This window comes from Anopheles bellator, chromosome 2 (genome assembly GCF_943735745.2).
Source record: "Anopheles bellator chromosome 2, idAnoBellAS_SP24_06.2, whole genome shotgun sequence".
NCBI classification, from domain to species: Eukaryota; Metazoa; Arthropoda; class Insecta; order Diptera; family Culicidae; genus Anopheles; species Anopheles bellator.
Genome location: NC_071286.1, coordinates 32,435,055 through 32,459,864, shown reverse-complemented (window position 1 = coordinate 32,459,864; position 24,810 = coordinate 32,435,055). Strand labels below are relative to the sequence as shown.

General features: G+C 49.1%; 1 protein-coding gene across 1 annotated transcript; it reads left to right on the top strand.

Annotated features, from left to right (window-relative positions):
* Positions 1 to 231: 231 nt before the first annotated feature.
* Positions 232 to 15,240, top strand: LOC131210501 (protein sidekick-2-like). The gene is made up of 13 exons (XM_058203758.1): positions 232 to 359; positions 6,139 to 6,305; positions 6,548 to 6,674; positions 7,064 to 7,187; positions 7,297 to 7,478; positions 9,729 to 9,916; positions 11,503 to 11,617; positions 13,460 to 13,666; positions 13,752 to 14,029; positions 14,110 to 14,226; positions 14,304 to 14,449; positions 14,536 to 14,773; positions 14,885 to 15,240. The coding sequence occupies exons 1-12, from the start codon at positions 272 to 274 to the stop codon at positions 14,729 to 14,731; spliced, it is 1,935 nt and encodes a 644-aa protein (XP_058059741.1). The 5' UTR covers positions 232 to 271; the 3' UTR covers positions 14,732 to 14,773; positions 14,885 to 15,240.
* Positions 15,241 to 24,810: the final 9,570 nt, after the last annotated feature.

Genomic DNA, 24,810 nt, shown 5'->3' with positions numbered 1-24,810 from the left:
AGTACGGTTCGTGCCTGCCTCCAATGTCCCCACTGTCACTCTGTGTGGCCGCCGGCTTCCGAGTGAGTGAGTGCGTGGGTGAGTGAGAACGAAACCGAACGAACGAACGATCGACCGGATTGGGATTCGGATTGGGCCGTGAAAATACGTCCAGCTGCGGCTACGAGAATCTCGACACACACTGCTGCGCTACCATCGTCGACTTCATCCTGTAACAAAAAAAAACAAAAACACCGAACGGCAAGGACACCAAACCATACGAACTTGCACGATGACTAATCTCGTTAATAGGAACCTGGGATTTATTGTCTTTGGATTAATTTTTGCTTCATTCTACGGCCATGCTACGCGAATCTTTGGTAAGTGCCGGTTGCCGGTTTTGGTTTAATTTATTGCCCACAATTTCAGCTTTAAAATCGGGTTCGAATTTATTATGAACGCCATCTAAAATGTGATCCGTGTGAAGCGAAACGTAAAATATTTTCGTTCATTTGCAACAAGTTTCAGTATTATTTGTTGGCCCTTAAACATCTTTAACCTTAAAATACACATACATGACACTAATAATATTTCGATTGTTATTGTAAGCAATTTAAGGATATTACAGCGTGTGCACCCCTCACTGTAGAAATCATAATGTTTCCATTATCAGGGAGCTGTACGATTCCCAATAGCTCTTAGAATCACCCATCATGTTGTGGCTGCGAATGAAGTCAAAAAGCTTTCTCACTGTTCGTGCAAAAAAATAAAATACTTTGCGCTTTGATTGTTGTAGAACAAAATCATGCAGATTTTGTAAGCTTAGTGCCAGTGCCAACTGACCGATCTGTTGGCGATGCATTCATTTATTTTCCGTCCGCTTTCGTAACGCTAGGGGTCGCGTTGAGCTTTAAGTGCACAGCTCCAACGTAATCATGCTTATGTGCGCTACCGAATGAAGTAAAAACATTGTGCTACATTTTCCAAAAGGGGCTTTCACCAAAACGCTTTTAATTGACCTTTCTCGGAGTGGATGTTTAGGGATTGCCCTGCCCGTTCGTGCAATGCGCCATGCGCGGCACACCTGCTGGACGCGGTGTAAGGAGCTTTTCATTTAGCCGCTCTTTTCTCCTTTTTCGTTCGCCTCGATTTTCCGCCCTATCATTCAAAGCTTAGCCACCCAGAATAATGGGCTACCTTTCTCAGCGAAAACTTTGTTCTAAATCGCGACATGGCCGGGTCCTCGATGCTCTGCGGAACCAGCAGCACCATCAGAGCCGAACGGGTGAGAGAAGCAATGGGGTCGTCGGCGCACGGGATTTGTAAGCTTGCATAACCTTCCGTAAACCCAGCCCAAAAAGGAAAAACAAGGGCTTGGCCGCAGCTCGGAACGCGAACGGAAAAGCAACTCGGGGAAAGGCCCATTGTTAGCCTTGAGCCGGCGAAGCACACGCAGCAGCACTGCATGGGCGCCGCGATAAGCGAGGAAAGTTTCCGAGGGCCCGAGCTCCGGCCCCAGCCCAGTCCTTGGGCTTTAACCCGACCGAGCCGAGCACGATGTGACAGCGCGCGTTGGTTACTGTTACGGGGCCACCGGCTCGGAGTCGGTCGTTGGGCATGGAATGGAAATTATTTTGACAGCTGCCTCTGATTAGTGCGCTCATGCTTGAGTTGTCGACATAAATATGGTGCCATCGGGAGCAGCGCACCCCAGCGGTTTTCCGGGTGCACCTTCGGCCCCAGATCACGGGTTGATGCTGCGGTGGGTTGAAGAAAACCTCGTCAAGCCCACCGTGGGTACTGTGCAAAGACAATTTGGCCCACGACAATTTTCTGCCATTCGGGAATGGCCTTGCTCTCAAAACACACAATATTTACTGGAGATTGAGCCTCGGGGAAGAAGCACCCAAAGCAGGGGCCACCTGAGCAATCTATTTATAGAAACAAAAGTTTGAAATTATTCAAAATGAACATCCGTAACGGATTCAAAACTTCAGAGCACGCTTCACGGGGAACGGTTAGGATCTTGTAAATTCAGAAGATTTTGCTCCATTTATAAGTTAGGATGTAATTAAAACGAGCTAGAACAACGTTTGGAACCTTTTTACACATCCTTGGTGTGCTCCATAATTACCTGAGGTTGGATGTTGTGGCTTGACAGCGTTTGAGTACGGGATGGCAGTCGACGGAGCATAATACCAGAGTTCATCCTCGTTTATCGGTTTCTCAAAACAAACTTCAACGATGGGATTGGAACGAGAGGAACCGAGATAATTATGCTAATGGGATATGTTCTTTGATTTTCTCGTTCGTTTACATTTACTGAAAGTTCGTATTTATTGTTCGTAAGAAGGATCTGGATTAGAATGACACGTAAACACTTTTGTCGATGACATTTCTTAGACATTTATTGAAATTCTTTGCTCATGTTTGAAATCGTACAAACCGAGTAAATCGTGGAGGACACATATTAAGAATGCCTTAAAACTAACCTTAAGATGTTAAGTTAGATTGGTTGAATATATTTTGTATTTAAATTAATCTGCAGCTCTCATCACACATAAAACCACCTAAACTAGCACATGGACATTAGGGAACACTTTTATCAGAGAAAGCTCAGGACATCTGGCTAGACCGGTTTCGCCTCATTTGCGGCACACTTCAAGGCCACACTAAGGAGCGTCTCGGGTGCCCCACTAAAGTAGCATAATCTCCAGAACTTATTCTTGGCACCGAACGCCCATCAGCAGCGTTCAGGGGCCGCTCCGAAGATTGGATGCTTTCCCGTTTCCACACGCTTCCGCCTCCTAGACACACCACACCACCGTGGACGGGAGCGAATGTCGGGGCCGAAGAAAACGTGCAGCTTTATCGATTTATGACCTCGTCCCGCACATAAAGTGCTGGTCCCGCACCATGGCACAATGGCACCAATATTTCCTCCCGGTGACGTCAGGTGCTCCGGCGGACCGAGATTCAGGGCGTCCGGGCGTCTGGGGCTGGCTGGCGGTGGGAACGGAAGTGAAGGATCGTTATTGTAATCGTACCGGGAATATTGGAGCCGGATCGTTGTTTGCTGTTTTGTAGCCGGGCTACATCAGAGGGATTAGTTGGCGAACCGGATATACCGGATCATTACCGGGGTAGGAACTCCACCGGCAGCCGCCGACTCCGATCGGATCGAGTTGGATTGACTCGGCATTACGCATTCAGACACTCGTTTCTAGTATTATTGCATACCGGAGTTCAGATTTATTGGGAACGACATTTAGTAATGGACCTGGGCGGTGGCAGGGATATTTGATACTGACACATGAATCGTACAGTTGGGTTTTGCGCCAACAAGGGGTCCTGAGCATCTCGTTTGTAAGTAAGCGGGTTGTATATTTTGCCAACATGCGTCGCATACATCAGCCATTGGATTAAAATAATAGAACCATTAAGTTTTGATGAACAAATGTGGGACTTGTTCGAAAACCTGCTTCTTGTCTCCGGCCAGACATCTTACAGTCGTACAGGTCTAGGCGGTTTGGGCACTGCAAAGGACACTCGGTCGATACCGATTCGATTGCCCTAACACCGTGCATTGACCTCTTTCCTTGGCACCCAACACGATAAAACAAAGACAGCATGTCCCACTTTGGGAACTTTATTGGAGAGATTATGAGCTAAGAGAAATAAATTGCTTCTCGCGCGGGGTAACGATGTGGAAAAGAGCTGACGCAACCACAACACAATCCTTGGGCCGGGCCTCGAGGCCAGCAGGGTGCCACCTTCCGCCCGAAGGATGTTCGAGCCAAGATTTCTTTTCCACTTGAGCCCGTTTACGTAAGACGTTAGTTTCGGATCTCTGCCTTTTTTCTCCGTATTCGAACCCGCACGCACATGACCAAATGTCTGTTTCAGCCTTCGGAGTAACATGTTTCCCGCCCCACCCGGGGCTGCCCACCGGATGTCACCGTACGCAACACATACATCAGGGAGGCGATTTTTTATCGACGTTCGATCCTCCCTTTATCGGTTCGATTCCGAGCGGAGAGTTTCCGTCCGCATCTCGCACATCATCAAATTTTGAGGCGAACCTTCTCAAAACAAAGCGCTCCGGCAGATCGAACGGTGCGCCAGCTCCTTTCCCTCACCGGCTCATCGTTGTGTGTGTCTGTTTTTTTTTTTTGGTGACGTCCACGCGCCGTCCCCGAGCCATCCCTGTGCGACCTGCTGGCGGGTGTTGAAACCGGAGAACTTTTCCCCAACAAACTATTTGCAATTCAAATGTGGCCTCACCCCTTGCCAGTAAGGGGCCGGCTTCAGCGAGAGTGTTCGCCGGAGATGGCATAGATTGAAAGTTGTACGGGGCTGGAAGGCGTGTAAGGATGAAGCCGAGGGTGAGGCGCTAAAGGACGGAAAAGAAATGTTGGATCCTTTGGTCGCCCCCTTGTAATGCCAAGAGCAGGCGAACTTTTTCACCGGCGAACAAGTGAGATCCGTACTTTTTGTATGGGGCCCCGTTGGGCCGCTGGCCGGGATCAGGTTTATGGATCTCCTTGTGATTGATTTACTGTCTCCCCGGCAGTACGGTTTCCATTGTCTCGTGGACCTCCTGGGCATGCTTGTTCCCGGAAGTCGGAACCCGGGACACGGGCACATACGGACACGAGCAACCGTCTTGTTTGTTGGGTAAGCCGAAGCCCTTGGCCTATCATCGATCGATTCGTGGAATTTGTTTCGTGATTTTATGAAAAGAACTAAAATAAGGTAATCCATTAAGCCGCTGAAGCCATTGATTGGTTTGGCTCTATTATTGGTCAAATGATATTATTTACTGCTGGAACAACTCTATGATAGATGATATCGCTCACCAACACTGTGCCCGATTCGATCAAGGGCAACGTCCGAATTGTGTTGGCCCATTTTTGTTTAGTATTTTATTATTGTACTAAAATCAATGTTCTAAAACTAATTTTAGAACAGATAGTGCCACTATGGTACTAAACGTAAACTGTAAAATGGAATGCGCTGAAATCACCGATCGCATAATTATTGGCAATTTGGCACCCGGCTCCCGTGCTGGCAGCTTCCAGCTTCACATGCTCGGAGCCAAAACATCAGAAGCCGACCCCAAATCGGAGGCCATTTCATCTTCATATGTTGTACCGTGCTCTCCTGCCCACCATTCCTGGCGTTCGCTTTTCATTTTCCCCACGGTTTTTATTTTTTGTAAATCAAATTATTGCAATGCAAATTTGTTTCGCTCTCCGCTTTATTCGGTTTCCCCCCATTGGCGTGGTTTGGAGTTTCGGGCTCCATGTTTTCTCTTTCGCACTGCACCGCTGCTCGGGATGATTTATAGAGCTAGGAGACCACCGAGTGGCCTCAAGTGTATCGTTCCCGGCGGTGTGTTGCTTCCCCATCGTTCCCGGCGTTGGTCATCCGGGTTTGCTTTTTTTTGCTGAGCGCGACGACGACGGTGAATCGTGATTTCCGGTAACACACCGTTTCGCCCACAGCCGCCCACGGACGTGGCCGGCTGTATGCACATTGCCCGGCCCGTCTGGGGGCCGGGCCAGGCCGGACCAGTCCGACTGTGCACGGGTTGACGTTGATTTATGTCGGGCAAATGGTGCCATTTTGTCGGTCGCATAATGGAGCGAAAGCATCAACCAGCACCACCGCCACTACTACTACGGGGTCCTACACGGCCCTTCATTTCCCCGGCTGGCGGATGGAAATGGCAATAAAAAAGGAAGGAAAAAAAAAAAACAAAACCTTGCGGGATGGGGCGCTCCTTGTTCCGTCGCGTTTCGCGTGTGTAGTTCCGGTCGGACCGCACGGCGTTTCTGCTTTTATATCGAATCATATAATTTTTAATTAATTTTCCACTCAAAAGAAAATGACCGTACCGTCGCTGTCCAAACGTTTTGACGTATTTGCCACGAGTCTATTTATAATTTATGTTTTGTATTCGTTGCATACCGGGGCCAGGCGTCAGGAGCCGGTTGCACTGGGTCGACTTTGGTAGGGCTTTGGAGGGCCACGAAGCCCGCAACGTGTTTCGCAATTTCTAGGCAAATAATCATTAGCTCCACATTTAAGCCGTTTTGTAGCCGTGTGAGACCAACTAAAAGCGGCTTTCCAACTTCATTTCGCCCCACCGCGCAGATATCGAAAATATTCCGGTCGTGAAGTACGTCGCCGTCGCTGGCCGCAACATTACCATCAGCTGTCCCGGAGTCAACGAGCACTCGCTAATCGATACGCTCATTTGGAAAACCACACAAACCGTCGCGGAGTACGTTAATGGGTTGCCATTAGTGAACAACCCGCGGGTAAGTTTTTGCCACTTGGCGTGCTTGGCGCGAGCCCGTCGAACGGGTGCCCGAAATGACGTGACCCAAAGTAATGGGCGCGTTTATTTGATGACGAGCATGAATCCGATTTTTATGTCCGGTGATGCCTGCCCATTGTTTCCGTTCCCACGCTGTTGTGGTCGCGCGACGGTGTAGAAATATTCAACTAAAATGCTGCTACTTAGCAAGAGTCTCACCCACCTTGTTTCTTCTCCTGTCAGATAACGCTCCTGCCGGACAACTTTAGCCTTCACATTAGTCCCACCAGCTCGGCCGACACGGCGGAGTACACCTGTCTGTTCAACGATCGTCACAGCCCCGAAGCGATAGCGGATCTGCTGGTGCAAGGTAAGAGGCAACCACCTGCTGGAAGAGCACATCGCGACAAGCTTGACATGTTTTGCTATGACGTCACCAGAAGGCTGGCCTCGAACACGAAATTCGGTTGTGCGATGAAAAATTAATGTGAAGTAGTAATGTGGTAACTAGGTATTGCTATTGCTGTTAGCTACGGCACTAGGGTCCGGTAGCTCATAATATACCATGCCATTTGGATCCCAAAAACATCATGGATTCGCATGATATTTTCATGCACATGTTACATGTTAGGCTGTGCATTCATCGGCGGGGAATTTCTGAAGCTCAATTCTTCGCCACAATCGAAGCAATCCTTATGTCGAGTGGCATTGTGTTAATTCGCATGTTCTTTCATTCCGCCTCTTCACGTTCTCCGGTAGACGTGCCAGATCCGCCGGGCAGGCCGCTGGTAGTTAGCTTCACATCCCGCTCCGTCGACCTGTCCTGGGCCCACTCGCAGGACTCGCGGAACGCACCGGTGACGAATTTTATCATCGAAATTAGGTAATACAGCTGCTCACAGCCACACAATTAGCATCCACATATCGACAGCATGTTCGGTCGGATTACATTAACTTCCCCGGACTCTCTCTCTCTCTGTCTCTTCCCGCAGGGTGGGCGAAAATGGCGACTGGAATCATGTGCCGCCGATCTACACCAAATCCACCGTCGCCTCGCACCAGGTGACGGGGCTGCTGCCGTTCACGGTCTACAGCTTTCGCATCATAGCCGTGAACGAGCTGGGCCACAGTGCGCCCTCGAAGGAGTCGTACTACTTCGTAACGCTGCGCGAAGGTAAGTCGTCCCAGCAACAAATTAAAATTGAAGCCGTTCCCCGTAACAACGCTAACGGTCGGCCTTAAATATGTTGCTAACTGGTTCCGCCAGCCCGCGGGCCCGCGGGCTGGCTTCTTGATGATCCGCGGGCCGACTGGCCGGAAAAGCCCCGATCCCCGACTGCCGACCGGTGCTTGCTAACTCTTTTTAAAACATCGTTCCGCTTTTACGAGCGAGCGCACGAGGAACGTGTTGGCAGCGCGAAACGCGAAAAACAAAAACCCCAACAAAACAACGATTAGCAACGAAGGAAAGTTAATAACAATGCCGGAAACAGTAAGTGTGATTGGCAAATGGTTCGGTCGCACACCTTCAAAGGTGTTCCGCGAGCGATGTATTCCGCTTCCGGGCCCCCAGGAGGGCCACACGGTTGCGTGTGGCGCCATTTAATTATAATTATGGCATAAATTTGCATAAATTAAAATCTCACCACGGTTGTGCGGGCCCGGTGCGTGGCGCCGACGTCTTCGATTCCAACGTGGCGCGCAGCGTGCCGGGTTTTGGGGCGGTGTTCCATCCGTCCGTTCGCTTTGCTAAACGAGATTCGGGGCCCCCTCGTCCGTGCCGTGGGAAAACAAATAAATTGGAATCAAATCGAGCTTAGGCGATATTAGCGAGCGTCCAAGACAAATTTGCCCGAAACGTTAAAGGGGTTCGCGTTGGCGTCTAATCTCTCCTACGCCCGGCGTGACACGTTTGACGTGCGAGGGCATAAATCGGTTGGCGGAGAACGGGGTGCCGGGTTGAGGCGGTCTTGTGCCCACAGCCGGCCGGCTTTCTTAAATGTCAATCCTAATTCATCGATCGATTAGCCGTTTTCTAGAAAAGCGTTTTCTAGCATGATTTGGACGAGACTAGGGTTATGGGTGGTGAGGCTAAATGCTCTTAAAAGTGTAGAATATCGTACCAACTACTACATCTATTGTGAATTCTTCTTTAATCCTCAATTGGGAAGAGCTAAGGATTTTTGTAACAGTGCTATACGCATTTTAAGGCATATTACTGCTACTATTGTTAGTTTAAAAGACCGGATTTGTGGAGAGGTTCAGTTCTTGGTTCAACTTCCTCGTTATATTTTTGCATCACATTTTTGTGATCATTTCGACACAAACTCGACCCATATCTTTCCGGAACCATCAACCGGATTATTCAACCTGACTTAGCACCATGTGACTTCTGGTTATTCGCTCAAGAGGTTATAAACTCAAGAGGCCACTCCGTGGAAACGAAGAACGCATTGAAGGTTTTGCCGGTGGAAGACTTTGCAGCATGTTTCTATAATTGGAAAAAAATCGATGGCAAAAGTGTTTTGTTTCCGAGAAAATTAAATTGAATTTATAAAAATAAAAAGCAACATTTTCCTTTAGGGAAAATATCTTGAAATTTCTCGCCACTGTAGTATAATAGTACTGATCTCAAAATAAAATTCCTCCAAAAATTATTTACAGAAGGTTTTGGAAGGAAGGGAAGGAAAAGCTGACTATTACGCATTAATGATTAGAGGCAGAGCTATTATCCGTTTCGTCTCAATAAACAGCGTTGTTCTATTTTTAACATTTTAATTTATTCCCTCATAGTCACGTCCTCAAGCTATTAGTTTGGTGTTATTTTAGTTCGATCTTTGCTCACAGTAACTTTTGGCCTAGCAAAACTGTTACCTGGTAGAAAAGCAATCATGCCTCGTCGTGACCGCTACTACGCCGGTCGGCACACAAAAAATGCGCTGATTATAAATCACCTCTATTGTGCCCCGCGTTAGTCGAGGTCCTTCGTCTAGCGAGAAGCGTTCTTTGCGACGATGAAACCAACATTTGAATGACGAGCGTGATTGGAGGCATATTTCTTGGAGACCCACTTCTTGCGCTGACGCTTTCAACATCTTCATTAACGGCGCTCGTACGCTCGTGTACGAGTTCTTCCTTCGCTCCAAGTGACCCGTGAAAGTAATTCAATTCACAGCATCCCGCGCAACAGGAAATAGGCCGGTTTTATCGCATTGCGCATTCAACAAATAACTTTCGAGTATGGCTAGTCAATCCTTCTCAAGCCGACCGTGGGCACCGATTCTGTCGCACCGGGTTTAAAGAGGTTCCTCGTACTTTTTTTTCCCTCTTCCTTATTTGCACACTACGGCGGCTCTACGACGACGACGGCGACGGTTCCGGTGCTGGGGAAAACGCGCGTGAAAATAAAATAAATCAACCACAGCACCGACCGGAAAGCCGGTGACGACGATCGCACACAACACGTCCGCCACCTCGGTCTACATCTCGTGGAAGCCGCCGCCGCCGGACTCGATTTTGGGCGAGTTCCTTGGCTATCGCATAACGTACCGCACCCGGGACCGGCACCCGGACGACGTTAAGGAGATTTACATCCGTGACAGCACGGTGGAGGTAAGTGATTCAATTCCGCCCGCCCCGATCTGATCGTCACTCGGCGAAGGACCCATGATTGATTTTTAGAACGTGCACCGCCGATGGCACCGACGGCTCCTTTTTGTTCTGCATCCTCTCGGTCCCGACAGCAAAATAAACAAGCGATTGGCGATGTCGGTCGAGTATCGCTGCTGCTGCTCCTGCGAAGGATAGTGTCAAATCAGGTGACATTCTACCGCCACCTTCAGGCCCCCGGGTGAAATCAGGACGAAGAAGCCAACCTGTCACTTTCACGGCCCGGTCCGACGTTATCGTGAGCAAATCCATCAGGGCCAGGGCTCCGGCTTTCCGGGCCTCGCTTCGGATCGATTTTGCAGATTTTAATTTATCCGATAAAGCCGGGCGGGCATGAAGATGACAGCTTTTGATTCGGACCAAACGGACGGACGGACGGCTTGATGGCTTTATCCTTTGCCGAGCGATTCAAAACTCTTCTCTGGAGTGGGCAAAGAAAGTTTCCCGAATCGACCGTGCTTTTTTTTGCCTATTGTGATTATTCAACTTTGCACGATGGTTAACTGCCGAAAAAGGGACAGCAATCGGGGCCCCCGGGGGGTTCCGTGTGGTCCCTCGTCAACGGGCCGCCCTGACAGCCTCCTGTTGGAACTTTCCCGTCATGTGAAGTTGCACGGGTGAACGAATCAAATTTCATTAAGATCGCACAGAAAAAATAATCGAGACCAACGACATCGCGACTCGGCCCAAGACGGGGGCACGGAAATAACTCTTATCTTGAAAAGATTCTACGCCACAGTGGCTTCCGATTGCTTCCGACCAATCTGGGCCGTCTGTGCCAGATCTTGCGCCGTGCTGTTTCACAATTATTCGCCGGCGCTTGATTTACGAGACGAGATGCCACAAATGTAAATGGCCGCGCCCCGACCGGCACCGGAGTCCAGCCAACGGCAGCCACCAGATAATACATCATTTCGCGTGAAGCTCCCACAGAAAGAATGGTAATATGTTTCGCCATAAATAATTGCACGACGGCGGCGCCGAGCACTTGTAAGCGACGATAAATCTACATAATTTCGCATTATTCATAAACTCCCGGGCAAGGCCCTGGGCTTTCGTGGCGAGGCCGGTGCCTCATTCTGCGGCGCGGTGCGTTTGTTTAGCGCCGGTTTTTTTCTCTTCGACTTTGGACGCTCTAAGCACGCCCCGAAAGGTACACAAACGCACACACAGAGCCCCACAGGCACACTGTCTTTATCTCGATGGACGCCATTTCGCACCACAATAAAAACCTGCCCGAACGAGGCTTCCGCGGCGACCCCGGTTTACGGCGATGAAAATGACGGAAATGGCGATCCGAAAAGGTCGCCGTATCCTGGTCGTGGCCGTGGCTTATCGTCACGGCGCTCCGACCGACGACCCAGACTCGGTCGGTTCCCGGCTTAAAGCAGTCTTTAAGGTGGCGCTACCCTCGTCTGCTCGTTTTTCCGCTTAATTTGGTCCGCATTGTCACGCATTTCGACGCGATTTTCAATTTTCCCCGAACACCCATTTCAGTGAACGCGCATTTCTTTTCCATCTCACTGCAGAGCCACGAAATACATAACCTCGAAACGTACACGCAGTATCTGGTGTCGATACAGGTGTTTAATCCCGAGGGATTAGGCCCACCGACGACGGTGCTGGTGATGACCGATGAAGGCGGTAAGTATCCTGCCCGGGGGGGGGGGTGTCCGGGGAAAACCAAGACCAAGGCGTCATTGGCGACGGTGTTTAAAGAGACGACGGCTTTTCTATCAGGACTTCTGTGTTAGGACTTTGAATTAATCCATGCGGTTTTACAACAGATGGCATTACTCATTAAATTTCGCAAACGAATTTTCTATGAAATATGTTTTTGACAGCTACTGACATTCAGCATCTAACGCAATATAGGTTTTTTTTCGGGCCAAGCGTCAACAACACCATTTTTAAGCATCCCGAAATGGGGAATTTTGTTACTGGTAAATTGATTTTACGGAGAGTACTTCTTCAGTACTTCAGCATGAAGAAAAATGCTGCCGAAAGTAATCGTATTTTGATGTATGTTTATGGTCAACATACTCGTCCTGAGAGAACCTGAATGGATTTGGTTTTCGCGGTTTAAAAGTGATGATTTTGGCTTGCAAGACCGACCAGAGCAGAGCGGACAGCCGAAAATTGGCAGCATTGCTCGATAAGGATGCATGTCAAAAGTGCTTACGGAAATGTTAGGAGTTGACCACACAACAGTTTCCCATCACCTGAGTGCCATGGGAAAGATTGGAGAAATATCTTATTGAGTTCCACGTGAATTGAGAGAAAGAGACTTTGAAAGACGGAAAACCCTTTGCGAATTATTGCCTTCACGGCAGCAAAGAAAGGGGTTCTTGTACTGAATCGTCACTGGTGATGAAAAGCAAGCTTTTGCCATAAACAATCCGTATGGGATAAAATACATTGTTACGGAGCGGACCTAACGCGCGAAGGAGCGTGGTCCATTGTGATCTCGCGTTCACCTACCAGTTCTAATCTTTTCGTCAACGCCTTAAAACCGTTTGTTAATCGACGCTTTTGGGCTGGAACGGACAGGGTAAATGGGTACTACTACCTCACAGTGGAGGCCTTGCGAGAAGATCGGTTTCTGAGTTCTGACGGAGTGGTTCGTAGCGTAATGATTTATTCTTCAAAATTCCACGCCTTATAGAGTACGTTTTCCTTAAGATTATGCTATTTTTGTCTCTTTCTATGCATGCATTGATTCTCGGTGGACGTCTACCTTTTTGGGTCTATTTTCGTTCTATTGATCTATGTCCCACGTGGCCAGGTGTTTCCTACGCTTATCTTCCCCGTACTGTTTACATTGCTCTTGCGCGATGTGTATTTTAAGATGCAGGCTGGACCCGCGCAGTTCCAGGTGTGCTGGCTAAGGATTCTTAAAACCGCCTAACTCGATCGTGTTATATTGCGCGAACCAATCGGTTTAGAATTCCTAGCACTGGCTTATCTTTATTGCTTGTGTCGCTAGATTGGAAATAGTCGCGTTCTCAACAGACATAATAAACTGATTTTTTCAACACGACAACGCTCGACCCCACATATCAAAACTGGCTAAAACCAATCTCGGAAATGTCGGATGGAAACTGTTACATCACCCGCTGTATTCACCAGATATTGCTCCTTCGGACTACTTCTTATTCTGTATCATGAGTAACAATTTGGCAGCACAGAACAGGTTGACTTTTTATAAAAGTATTGAAAAATGGATCTTGGACGACGGAGAATACTTTCATTAAAATAGTCACACGTTTTGCTGTTGCTAGTTAGGCCACAATTGTCGAATAAAAAGCGCTTAAATTGATTCAAAGTCCTAATCAGTTGGTTGAAGTTCGCTAATTCGTTAACGCCGTGCGCGCTTTGTGATTGATTTGAGTTTGAGCGAGATTTAAATCGTGGCCGAAGAGAGAAAGTTGATGGTTCCCCAGCCGCAGTTCGCCAAGTTCAACGGTGTGCCCTTTCTGCCCCCAGTGCCGACGAAGCCGAGGAACCTGAGCGTGCTGGAGGTAACGTCAACCACGATACGGATCAGCTGGCTGGAGCCGGAGAAGCGGAACGGCGTCATCCACGGGTACCGGGTGTACTACGTGTACCAGAACCAGACCTTGCTCCACCTGCCAATCCTGAAGAACGATGCCGCCCAGAACTCCGTCTTCTACTACACCCTGACGAACCTGAGTGAGTAACCGGTGGTGGCTCGGTGGCATGTGTAACAATGTAACCGGCCGGAACTGGCTTCCTTCGCTTCTCCGACCCCCTGTAGAACCGTACACCGACTACCGCATAATAGTGACCGCGTTCACGCTCAAGTACGACGGCGAACCGTCGGAGGTTTCGCTGCGGACCGACGTCGGGGGCCCGAGCCCGCCGAAGGTGGTGAACCTGACGTGCCACTCGCTCGACACGCTGTTCTTCAGCTGGCGGATCCCGCGGGTCTACCACTCGTCGATCGATTTCTACATCGTCAACTACCGCAACCTGGAGTACGAGGAGGCGCACGAGATTCGCATATCGGCCAACGCGTCCATCGTCGAGACGTCGGTAAGTCTGTGATCGGGACCTGTCAGGCGACGTCGGCCGTTCAATCCTTCTTCCTGCCTCTTCCTCCTTCCACCGGCCAGATGATCATCCCGAACCTGACGACGAACAGTGCGTACGAGGTGAAGGTCCGCGGGGCGACCGTCAGCATCGTCAACCCGAAGAAGGTCGTCCTGGGCACCTACAGTGAGCCGCTCAAAGTACGTCACCCGTCACCGGCAAGTGCCGTTTTTTTTTTCTTCTCTCATTCGATTCGATTCGCCCTGCTCCGTTGTAGATTACCCTTCGGCTGAACTGCGAGCAGTTCCAGCCGCCTCCGTTGCGCCACAACCCGTACGTCGACCAGGAACTCATCGTCCTGGCCGCCATTGTGATAGGGTGCTTCGGGCTTTTGCTAATCGTCCTAGCGATAGTGCTGTGGAGGTAAGCTACGGTTCCCCCCTCGGGGACGTGGACGACAACTAACGGTTGGTGTGGTTGGTCATTTGTTTGTTCGTGGTGCTGTGCAGGAAGTGCTTCCACACGTCGTACGAGGCGAGTGACCAGCGGCCGTCGGAGCGGCACGACCACAAGGCCCCGGCCCCGGTCCAGTCGAACGGGTGGAAAACGTCCTGCGACTCCAACGGCATCGTGCAGACGTCGATCCCGTCGGAGGAGTACCTCAACGGGCAGCAGCAGGCGATGATCGATCGGTTCCATCGCTAGGCGGGCCACGGCCCGCCGGCCGATGCCGATGACTGATTAATGGTAAGCTCCGGACCAACCGGACGGATGCACCGGATCGTGCACCCGGATCCAACAATTCCTCATCACGTTTCTCCATTCCTTCTTTTCCGGTTTCTCTCCCCGGGGTTACAGTAAATCAACTGACGGCCCGAGCGCTGTCAGGGCGGAAGTACCTGAATAGCATAATTTATCGTGTAAGTCGCTTAGGGAAGCATCGTGTAGGAAGCATCGTCGAACAACAGGAAAATCAACCAAAAACCACTCCAACAAAAACAAACAAAATAAAATAAACGAATGACATACCGACCCACTAGTGTCGAGCAGGTGTCCCATTTCGGTTCTCGGTTCGCCACTGTGGCCCGTCGTGTGTTGCAATAGGTTTCCCCCCGCTATCCTAGAGCGCCCAGTGATATCCCAGGACATTACTTTTCGGCCCGAAACCCCCCCCTAGCCCGACCGATTATTATTGTTATGTGCTGTGCGTGCATTGTGTTAAGTTTTGGTGCAAATACCATTGTGGTTCTGTTCCTGTTCTCCCTGTGGTCTCCTGTGTTTTTGCAAGCATTGTTGTTACCGCTAGGGTACGCAGTATGTGTCAAAATGGCTTAATTAAGCTGCTCGAAGCAGTGGTTTCTAGGGTGGCCCCCCAAGCGAAACCGAGTCCTTATCGATGTCCGCGAGACGTTGAGCGAAGAACGTAAACCAAGCGCAGTGTTTAGTTGAAGCTGAAAAATCCGGCACTGCCGGTGCTTTGCTAGTAATCTTAGGCAGAGCGCTACACTGGCGAGCGGTGGGCATCCGGGAGCTTTTGGTCCGGGGCGGTGGCAAAGTAAATGCGCGAGGGATCGCACGTAGTAATCGGACAGCCTGTGTAAATATTCAACCCGTGTTCGTCGGCGGACGATGGCGCGGATAGAGCTAATAAATTGGAATTTTAAAATAGCACTTTACAGTTGAGTTGCGTTGCGTATTGCCGGTATCCGAAACCGTTCTGACCGTGAAATCCCGTGGTAAGTATGCTCGGTGCACTGGAATGTGCTGGAAATTGATCACCTAAAAAAAGTTGGGAGTTCCATCCATCTGGCATTTTATGTGGACCCCGTGTCGGTGGCACAGTTTTCAATATTTCCCCGCCGAACGCTGTTTAGCGGCAGCCGTGCGTTGGATAAAACTGCAACACTAGCGAGTTTCCAACAATACGGCGAACGGCGAACCAATGGAGGGTATGAATTATAAATGCATCGTTTAGCAGAATGCAGTGGGCCCGCACTGCACTTCCCTGACACTGTCGAGAGCATCAGCAACCCCCAAAGGACCGGAAAACCGAAAACCTTCGTCCGTGCCCAGGTGGCCAGGCTGCGGACAAATCCAATCAATTGCTCCAATTTCAAAGCGCATTAAAATTCTAGACGTGTTCGCGCATAAAACCGAACCGACCCTCGTGCACTTAATTACCCGAGTGGACCCCGGCTCCGGGGTGGCGTTTGGGGGAGCCCATTCGGTCCAGTGTAGGGCCGGCGTAAGTATTTGGTAAACAGCCAGCAATGACTTTGCTGAGCACGTTCGAATTATTTTAAATGGCCAACGGTGGCGGCTGGCGTCGGCAAAAAAGGACGAAAAAGACACGAAATCCCATTGATTGGTGCACTTTGCATAAAGTTGCCAATAATTGGCGACAGGTTTTTTTTGTTTGCTTTGCCTCACACGTTGGCTGTACGCTAAAGAAAATGCCAGCTATTTATTAAAACTGGGCTTTAGCGACGACCAGTAAAGCGGTTCCCGGTTTGGGCATAGTTTGGGCACCACTGGCTGGGAGGATTGGCAACTGTGAAAATCTCATAAATAGAAGCAACGTTTCATGCGATCATAATTATGTAGCCGGCAGTTATGCAATTCGATTCGAGTGGAGTATTTTATCAAATTACTTCCGCGGGGCACAAGTGTCATGTCAGCTTCTCGAAAGTCCTGGGAATCCTGTTCGCTGCTCGCACCACCATTTACCTGGCCGGTTCGCTTAAAACTCGGAGAGTACTCGAGCCGAGCCCGAGCTTGAAAGTGTAATTGATTTTATCGAAGCGCTTCGCAGGACGTGGAACATCCGAGCTGCCCCGCGGGCGCGCACGTGTGTAAACAGAGCCCCCGAGTGTGGTCCCGTGTGGCGGTGGCCGGGCGCACGATACCCTCGGCTCAGTAAACAGTGTCCGATCGTTTATCTGCTGAATAATTAACGGGATATCGATGAACCGGGTCCGGTCGCACCGGAGAACCGTGTGTGTATTTGCATGATACGGCACAGCCTCGCACCGGGGCCTCGGACCTCGGTCTCGGGGGTCCTGTCCCGCAAGGCACACCGGCGTTGCATATTCATGAACCGTGGCAACCACAGCGGCGTTCAGTGTGGCGGCACTGCCGGCCGCTCCGGTTAAGTCGGATTACTATGGAGGACGCGATCAAAGCCATGCCACTCTGTATCGGTTGTGGTTTAGGAGGGGAAAAAACAAAAAGGGGACCTGAAAGTAATACCAGTGAACCAATATCCTTTTCCAGCGCGCAAAAGTGTAATTTAGTACCGACGGCACGGCATTATTTCGCTAGCAGTGACAGGAGCTGACAATCCAAATCGGTACCTCTTTCCTGGGGGGAGTTTGAAAAGTTCAAGTTGGATTGTAACACGGTGCGTCGACATGAAGAAACGTCCCATTGAATTCCAAGACAACTGCTTGGTGCATTCATTGAAATCATCCCTAGAACCAATCTTATTCTGGGTTCTGAAGTTCTCCATTTCAATGTTCTCAAGGTCATCTAGGATAAGGATCGATAAGCAGAGGGATCAAACGAGGGTATACGCGCAAACAACCGACTAAAGTCTTAGAAAGATTCCATCCATCTAATGGCTTCCGTCCAAATAAAGGGTGTCTCTGTCCTAGATTGGTCAAACAAAAAAAACTGTAAGAATCAAACTTCTTCTTCTTCTTCTTCGCCACTACAACCACTGTGCGGTCTTGGCCTGCACCAGAGACAATGTTAATGTCAATTATCCCTGGTGCTATCCGTAACAGTTCGTTTTTACGGGCGGGGTTGTTGGTCCCGCGCCAACCTCCTCTGTCAGCGCCGGTATCGGGAATCGAAACCATGGCCGGTTGAGTGACAACCGAAATCAGTCAAACATTTTATTAAAAAATCAAGTAATGTTCCTTTTGAAAGCTTATTTTATAAGGAATATGTAAAAAAAAATCATTCAAGCCTCCGCCTTAAGGAATGCGAATTGCCGGACCTCGGACGAAGAGTTTGGGGTTCTGTATGAAACAATCAATCACTCGTAATAATGCGAAACAAATGCGTTGACGTTGAGTTAACCAATTTTGGACAGTCACACCCTTTGTCAATCGATCCTTAAATTATTCTTGCGATTCTGAGACGAAACGTTGGTACTTTGGAAAGGTTGGAGATAAGTACCTTTTGGTACTTACATTTTGACATACACATTTCAATGACGGAGTTTTTCGAGTCCCGCTCACAAAGATTGAACGTAGTGACTCATATCTCCTTGCCGACCGAATATCCTACGACGATGATAAATGATTGTTGTCGATGAAGTACAGTCCCCAGAACGACCATTCTCGAGCATTCCATTGCTGTAAGCCCCTTCAGGGTCTGTACCTATTCCATGAATTATCAGAATTGAAAAACGTTTTTCCAATTGTCGCACGAAGATCGTTTCAAGAACTAAAATGAGATACAAAAAAAAAAAATCCCCGCCATGGCTCCATCTCCGGGTTTGCCGTTCGAAAAGCTTGCGAAATGCTATAACTTCAAGCGTCAAGCATCAACCATTTTTGGAATGTTTTATGTGGCCACTTTCACCTTATCGTGCCGCAAGACGTTTAGCATCATTCAACAGAATCGTTTCGGCGTCGGTGCCTCGGGGTCGAGAAGAAGCAACAAAAAAACGAGTCTTTTATCAATCGAGCCGGCAGCATTGCAAAGCGCATACATATAAATCAAGCAGCGGCGGCCTTTGGGTGCTCGGAAGTGTCCCGCCGGCTGCCGGCTGACATATAAGTACACTGCGGCACGTGGTCCGTCTGCGCTGCGCCGTTAGGGTGATTGGCGTTCGGGCGCCATTTTTGGTGTATGTATGTGTGTGGGTATGTTTGTCATTTTTCTTTCTGTCACTTGCCGGGGTTTTTTGGCCCGCTTGGCCGCCACCATTTTGCAGCGGCTGGCCGGTCGGCTGGCCTGCCGACCGAAGCAGCACAACAATTGTGCTCGTTAGTAGAATTGAGTCTTAAACCACAGCCGAAGGCACGTCCGCGGGTCCCGGGGCCAGCGTGTGAATGGCGGGAATGCCGAAAAAACGCCTTCCTTCCGATGGCACCGAGTGGCTGGCTGTAATAATGTTTCCACCACGATAAGCAAAGCCGAACAATTCGTTATGAAGAACTGTCAGCCAGCAGTGTGGGGCGATTTTTTTGTGGCCCTATGGCCCCTCCGGTTTCGACTACATTCCCGGATCCCTGGGAATACTGGGGATTTTTTTCATTCGCAAACTAAGATGGTGCGTGGCTGGATCGGGGAGCTGTCATCGCTCCGGACCGCCCTCTGAGGCTCTCCTCCACAATTAAGGACACTAAGGGCCGCACGAGGGCGGGTGGGCAAAGAATGGCGTACGCGGTACGAATATGGAAAGGGCGTGTTGTGATGACGGCCACAAAAAAGTGGGTCCTTGAGTGTGAGCTGAAGGAAGGAAATGATCTTCTCAACGGTGACGCCGGCGAATCCGGGCCCTCTCTCTCTCTCTTTCTCTCTGTTTGCTTCCGAAGTGTCGGCGACACCGAAGCTAAGCTATCCGTTTTTGTCGTTTTCGCGTAATTTTGTTGATTGAATAAAACGATCACGATGACTCTAGGAAGTTATCGTTTTTATTTCGAGCTCCTCCGCGCCGCCCGTCGCAGGACGCTTGCCGGTGAACTAAATGCAGGATGTTATGTAAGAATGTAGCTGTTGACGTAGCTAATAAACACTTCGGGTGAAAATGGTGTGACGTAATACGGTTCACATAATACGTACACTGAACTGAGCAGCAGCAACAATGGTGGTACGACTCTGGCACGATCTAACCATGGAACAATCGCGTTTGGATGACTTTTGAACGAGCATAAAGCTGTGCAGAGAAGTCCTCCCTGTTCATCGTATGTTTTTCCCCACACGATGGACAAGTTGCGTAGCATACAGCCTTAACTTAAAAGTTAGCGGAAATCAATTAAAAAATGTACGATATCTGTTTATGACGACATCTGTTAACGAACTGCTGCCTCCAAACATTTTTGAAACTCTACGTTTGGTATCTCCATTGGAGGCATTTGGGATTTATCTCGTTTAGGACCGTACATTTAGGAAACGATTTAAAACACCCAAATAGTACTTCTTTTTAACCGTCTTATCTTGTGACAAGAATTCAATATGCACCACGCGGTGGTAATGCATGGAAACCGTGAACATTGCCTATTTTGCAGACTGGAAACGACAACCAGCGGACAACGACTGGTTCGCAACCAGCAGTATTTTCAATCTTAGAAGATCAGACCGGGCCGTACTTACCAGGTCTAAAACTTGAGAAGCATGTAGACGCCAGGCATTTTTTGCCATTGTGCCCTACATTGTGCCCAGGCGTCTCCATTCGGCGTTCTCCATTCCATACTCGAAACTGTATTTTGGTCGTTTTTCGATCAATGCATGGTTTAAATTGATCATTTGTTATCAGTAGTGATCTGAATTAACGTTTACTTCGGGTTTGAGGAGCTTGTGAAGAATCACACTTTTCTGGCCTATCAGAAAGTCCGTTTTCTTGAGTCCTCCTTTCTGCTCTTTCCTTGTTCAGCCAAAATCGCCATTTTAAAACATTTAAACCTCTGAAAGCACTGTGATGTTCTAAAAACCAGTCCCGACAAGCATTTGGTGCGATTCCGAATCAGTTTTCTTCAGGAGTAGGAAAAAAAAATCCCCGCAAAACGTCATTTTCAGGCACAAAAGTTGACATGGTGTTTCAAAGATGGGTTGCAAACCGAAATAAATTTTTTTTAGACCTGAAATCATTTACCTGAAGTCAAAACAAGGTAATGAGACCAAAACAACAAAAACTGGGGTGTCCAAATTGACAGGTAGAGCCATCTTTTCAAAAACATGCTTCTCAAGTTTTGGACCTGGTTTTATTCTTTCGATGTTCCTAATTGAAATCCATTCTTAGAAATCTCATAAAGTGGGATCATGCTCAGACACACTTCAAATTTTGGTAGGAATAAATCAAATGTTAAACTATGACACCATGCTAACCATGTTAACATCGACTAATGAATAGATTCTTCCGCTGCTCCGCGTCCGGCCGTCTTAAATCAAACTTGTGGTTACCAAATGGAGCATAAAATGGCCGACCATGGCCACTTCAACACATAGCCACACAAAAACCATTTTTCTGTAGATATTAATTGTGAGACGAATAATGACCGCCGAAAGCCAGCCAACGCAAACGTATTGTGGTTCTTCAATGGAAATTTCGAGTGGCCCGAAGTCCGATTCTTGCGGGCCCATTCCTTTGATGTCCTGCCCCGAAAACCCCTCGGCGCGGCGCATTATCGGGCGCTCGCAATGGCTTGGCCTCCGGTTTCTTTCGGGCCGCCGAATGAATTATTTCACTTGGTTCAAGTGCGGCGCACACTCTGGGCCACACTTTCGCACTAATCCAGCGGAACAAACAAACATCAAAGAGGCGCAATGGGGAGCGCGCCAAGGAACCGATGGTTCCTAAAACTAAAGCACACACATCCACACACAGCACATCAAAAGTCCTAGTTTTAAAAGACCCCAGCCTAATGTTGCTGGCGGCAAGCGGCAAAGATGAGCGGCCAGTCGCGCTGGCCGCTCATTCGCACCGACTCGGTGGTCCGCCGTCGGAATCGTCGGAATGACTCCAGAGAGTTGCCGTTTCAGGCATGTGGTGCTCGGTGTTCTGTTTGTTTCGCGTCCTATCCGTACACGTTTTATGCAAATTAGAAAATTACGACCAAACGCTGCACCGAGTCCGGGCCGGGATCTCGCCCACCCCCCCGGGTCGGACAGTCGCTGAAGGTCCTTGCGAGTCAAGTAATGTGCATTTTCCGAGCAGGAGACCGAAGCGGCCGGGCCGGGAGCTTTCATTTTCTTCCGTTCTCGTTTTTATTCCTTCTGCTTTGCTGCTTCCACCGCCGAACGTCAAACACTTAAGCTCGACACACATCAAAGCTGCAGTGGAAATGATGATTTTTTCATCGCGCGCGCGGCCAAATGTTAAAGGCATCGGGCGCCGGTTGAATATTTAATGCGGACATGCTAATTCGGGCGGGATCTAATAGTTCAAGTCTCGTTCAACTATTTTTTCCCCCGAACTTTCGCTCGCCACCACCGAGCCCGTTCCAGTGCTCCTCGAACTCCGGTGTCTTCGCGCGCTACTCTTCCTTATGCTTCACGCCCCGACTTCGACTTCCCATCGACTCCCACCGCGGGGTCTTTGTTCGGGGTCGGCGCCCGGATTCAGCTCTGTGTGTGTTGTTTTTCGCTCACCTAGCCGGCCCCGAGTTTTATCGCTTTTCCGGCCGATACGGAGCAGGCGGGTCGATCGGGCGCCCGTCTCGGCCGCACCCCAAAAACTCACTTCCGGGGGCAGGCAACGCCGGCGCCGTAATCAAGTGGAATGATTTTTATGGCAGAAATTGATGAAATATGGTGCGATTCCCCGACCGAGCCAAGGATGATAGTTCGACTAAACAAATAAAAACCCGTCCGAGGGATTGGACATTCGACGGCAGCCCGGAACTACCACTCCAACCCCTGCGCGCTGCGCTGGTGGTAAGGTTAAAATTTATCCTTCGTTTAAAGTCACGGTTTACGAAAATCATCAAACCGAAAAGGGGTTAGCGTTATGATGCATAATCGACTTTATAGGGCCATAAAAGTGTCCCACCCGGGGATTGCGCCCGGGTGGGACGTAGGTTTGATGAGTAATAACTCGTGCGGCCTGTTTCGTGTGGCGTGTGCGGGCACAGTTTCATCGTTTATTAATTGGCGCAGCCGGGGGTCGTCGGTTTCGGAATGGCCGCCGATAAAACGCATTCCGAAACCCGACCGGATGTTTAAATGGCAGTCACAACAAGCTGGTCGACTCGTCGAACGAAATCTTGACTCCCCGAAGAAGGATCATCGCACGCGATCGCACGATCCGAACCACGATTCGTTTGTGCCTTCTCTTTGTGTATGTGCCCCGGGTTGTTAACAACGAGACAACAACTCGCGTAACATGTTAATTTATCACACCCCCTTTCTCGTATATTATCACCAATATTCAATTAAAGACACAGAGCAAGCGGGATCACCATCCATAAAGTATGCTGAAAGCGGGTTCCGGCGCAGCGAGGGTTGCGATTTTTCATAGCATCCAGCCAGATTAGCCATAAATTATGCTAACTGCGGTACGTGGCGGAATCTAGTTCGGCAACAAGCGATGCATGCAACAGCTAGTGGAGCTAGGGGAGCTTTCCGGAATGAATGAACGCACGGCCCGGAATGCGAAGTAGCCGGAGTAGCCGAGTAAAGTATGGACCGGCCGGTCGGGAAGCGCAAGCGTGGCAGAGAGCAGCATAAGGAACAGAACATATATATTGTTCTTATACACGATCCACACAACACGAGAGCGTTACAACATTCATGCTCGTCTATCGTGACGATGTGTGAAGCTTTTGTTTTTCATTTTGTTTGACAGACCGGAATTATGTTTTCGTTGGGACGTTATTGCGCGCAACAGATGACGAGTGATGTAAGGTTATTCGCAATTAAGAGATGTTGTACCTAGTTCCTTCGATAAATGCTGCTTCCTAGTCTGTCGTTCATTTTTTTCCATTAAGGATCGTGTTGGCAAATTGTGTGCTTGTTTTGCACGCACTAAAAATTGCGCAACAAATCGGCGGATGGCCTCACCAAGGGAACCTCAGAACCCTGTGCTGTCAAGAAAATCTAGTTATTTTTATGAGACCATATTTTGCTGCTGCCAGTTTCTTAGCCCCATGGCCGTTTTAAATCCCGGCACTCGCGTGGTCTGTTGTGGGTCTTCGAAATGTGTCGGAATTTGGAAACGTCCGCCAACTGTGGGCAGAGACAGCATGACCGCACAAGGGACGGTGAATCGACACTTCGAGAAAAGGAAAATGTCAAAAGTAAAAAAAAAATCAATTTAACAGGCAATCGACCGTTACAGTATCGCTGGCCGGCGAGTTCACGAAAAGAGCGCTCGTAAAAGTGCGTAAAATGTAACATCCTAGAATTCTGGTTCTTAGTATTTTCGCACCAAGAACGCGGGAGCTCGCTGGGGGCGCAACACAGCACCACCGGTTAAATATGTACGCTTTATAGCACTTGCTGGCGCAGCAGATTCGCGCCACCAGCAGCAGCACGCGGGCGAGCGCGGCCGTGGCTGACTCATGTGCAATAACCAGACAATATAAAATTTAACGCCGTGCTCTCAGAGTTACGACAGTTGAACACTTTAGTAGTAAAAAGCATTTTTACTGCGTGCCACGTGCACAAACGAACGGAAACCTGAGTGCAAGATGGTTCAACCACGGAGCTTCCGGATGCAATCAAAACAGAAATGCGCCAACCATACGCTGTACAAATAGAACAGAATTATTGTGGGAATGTTGTGATTCATGGGGCTGCACGAAACGAAAATCGATGCTAGCAGACAAACAGAAAAGCAATATCCAATCTGATACGCTGATATGAGCGAAAAACAGAAAATATCTTGATGCCGTTGGACGTTCTCAATCAATTTTAAGAATGTTCGTTCGTCTCATCCGATTGATTGCCCAAAATTGCACCGCCATTGCAAACGGTGATCCAATCGATAATCATATCCATCTAAATTAGTCATTCGATCCTGTTTCTTACACTTTGGGGATTTTGTTTGAAGACTTACGCATCAACACTAATGTACATGGGCATCTTGAGCGAAAAACCTGAACTATAAGTTC

What these genes read in the sequence shown, in the direction of transcription:
- LOC131210501 (XM_058203758.1), top strand. Translation starts at nt 272, where the DNA reads ATGACTAATCTCGTTAATAGGAACCTGGGATTTATTGTCTTTGGATTA. An exon ending in AATTTTATCATCGAAATTAG is followed by an intron (nt 7,188 to 7,296) that starts GTAATACAGCTG and finishes CTCTTCCCGCAG; the next exon opens with GGTGGGCGAAAATGGCGACT. An exon ending in CTACACCCTGACGAACCTGA is followed by an intron (nt 13,667 to 13,751) that starts GTGAGTAACCGG and finishes GACCCCCTGTAG; the next exon opens with AACCGTACACCGACTACCGC.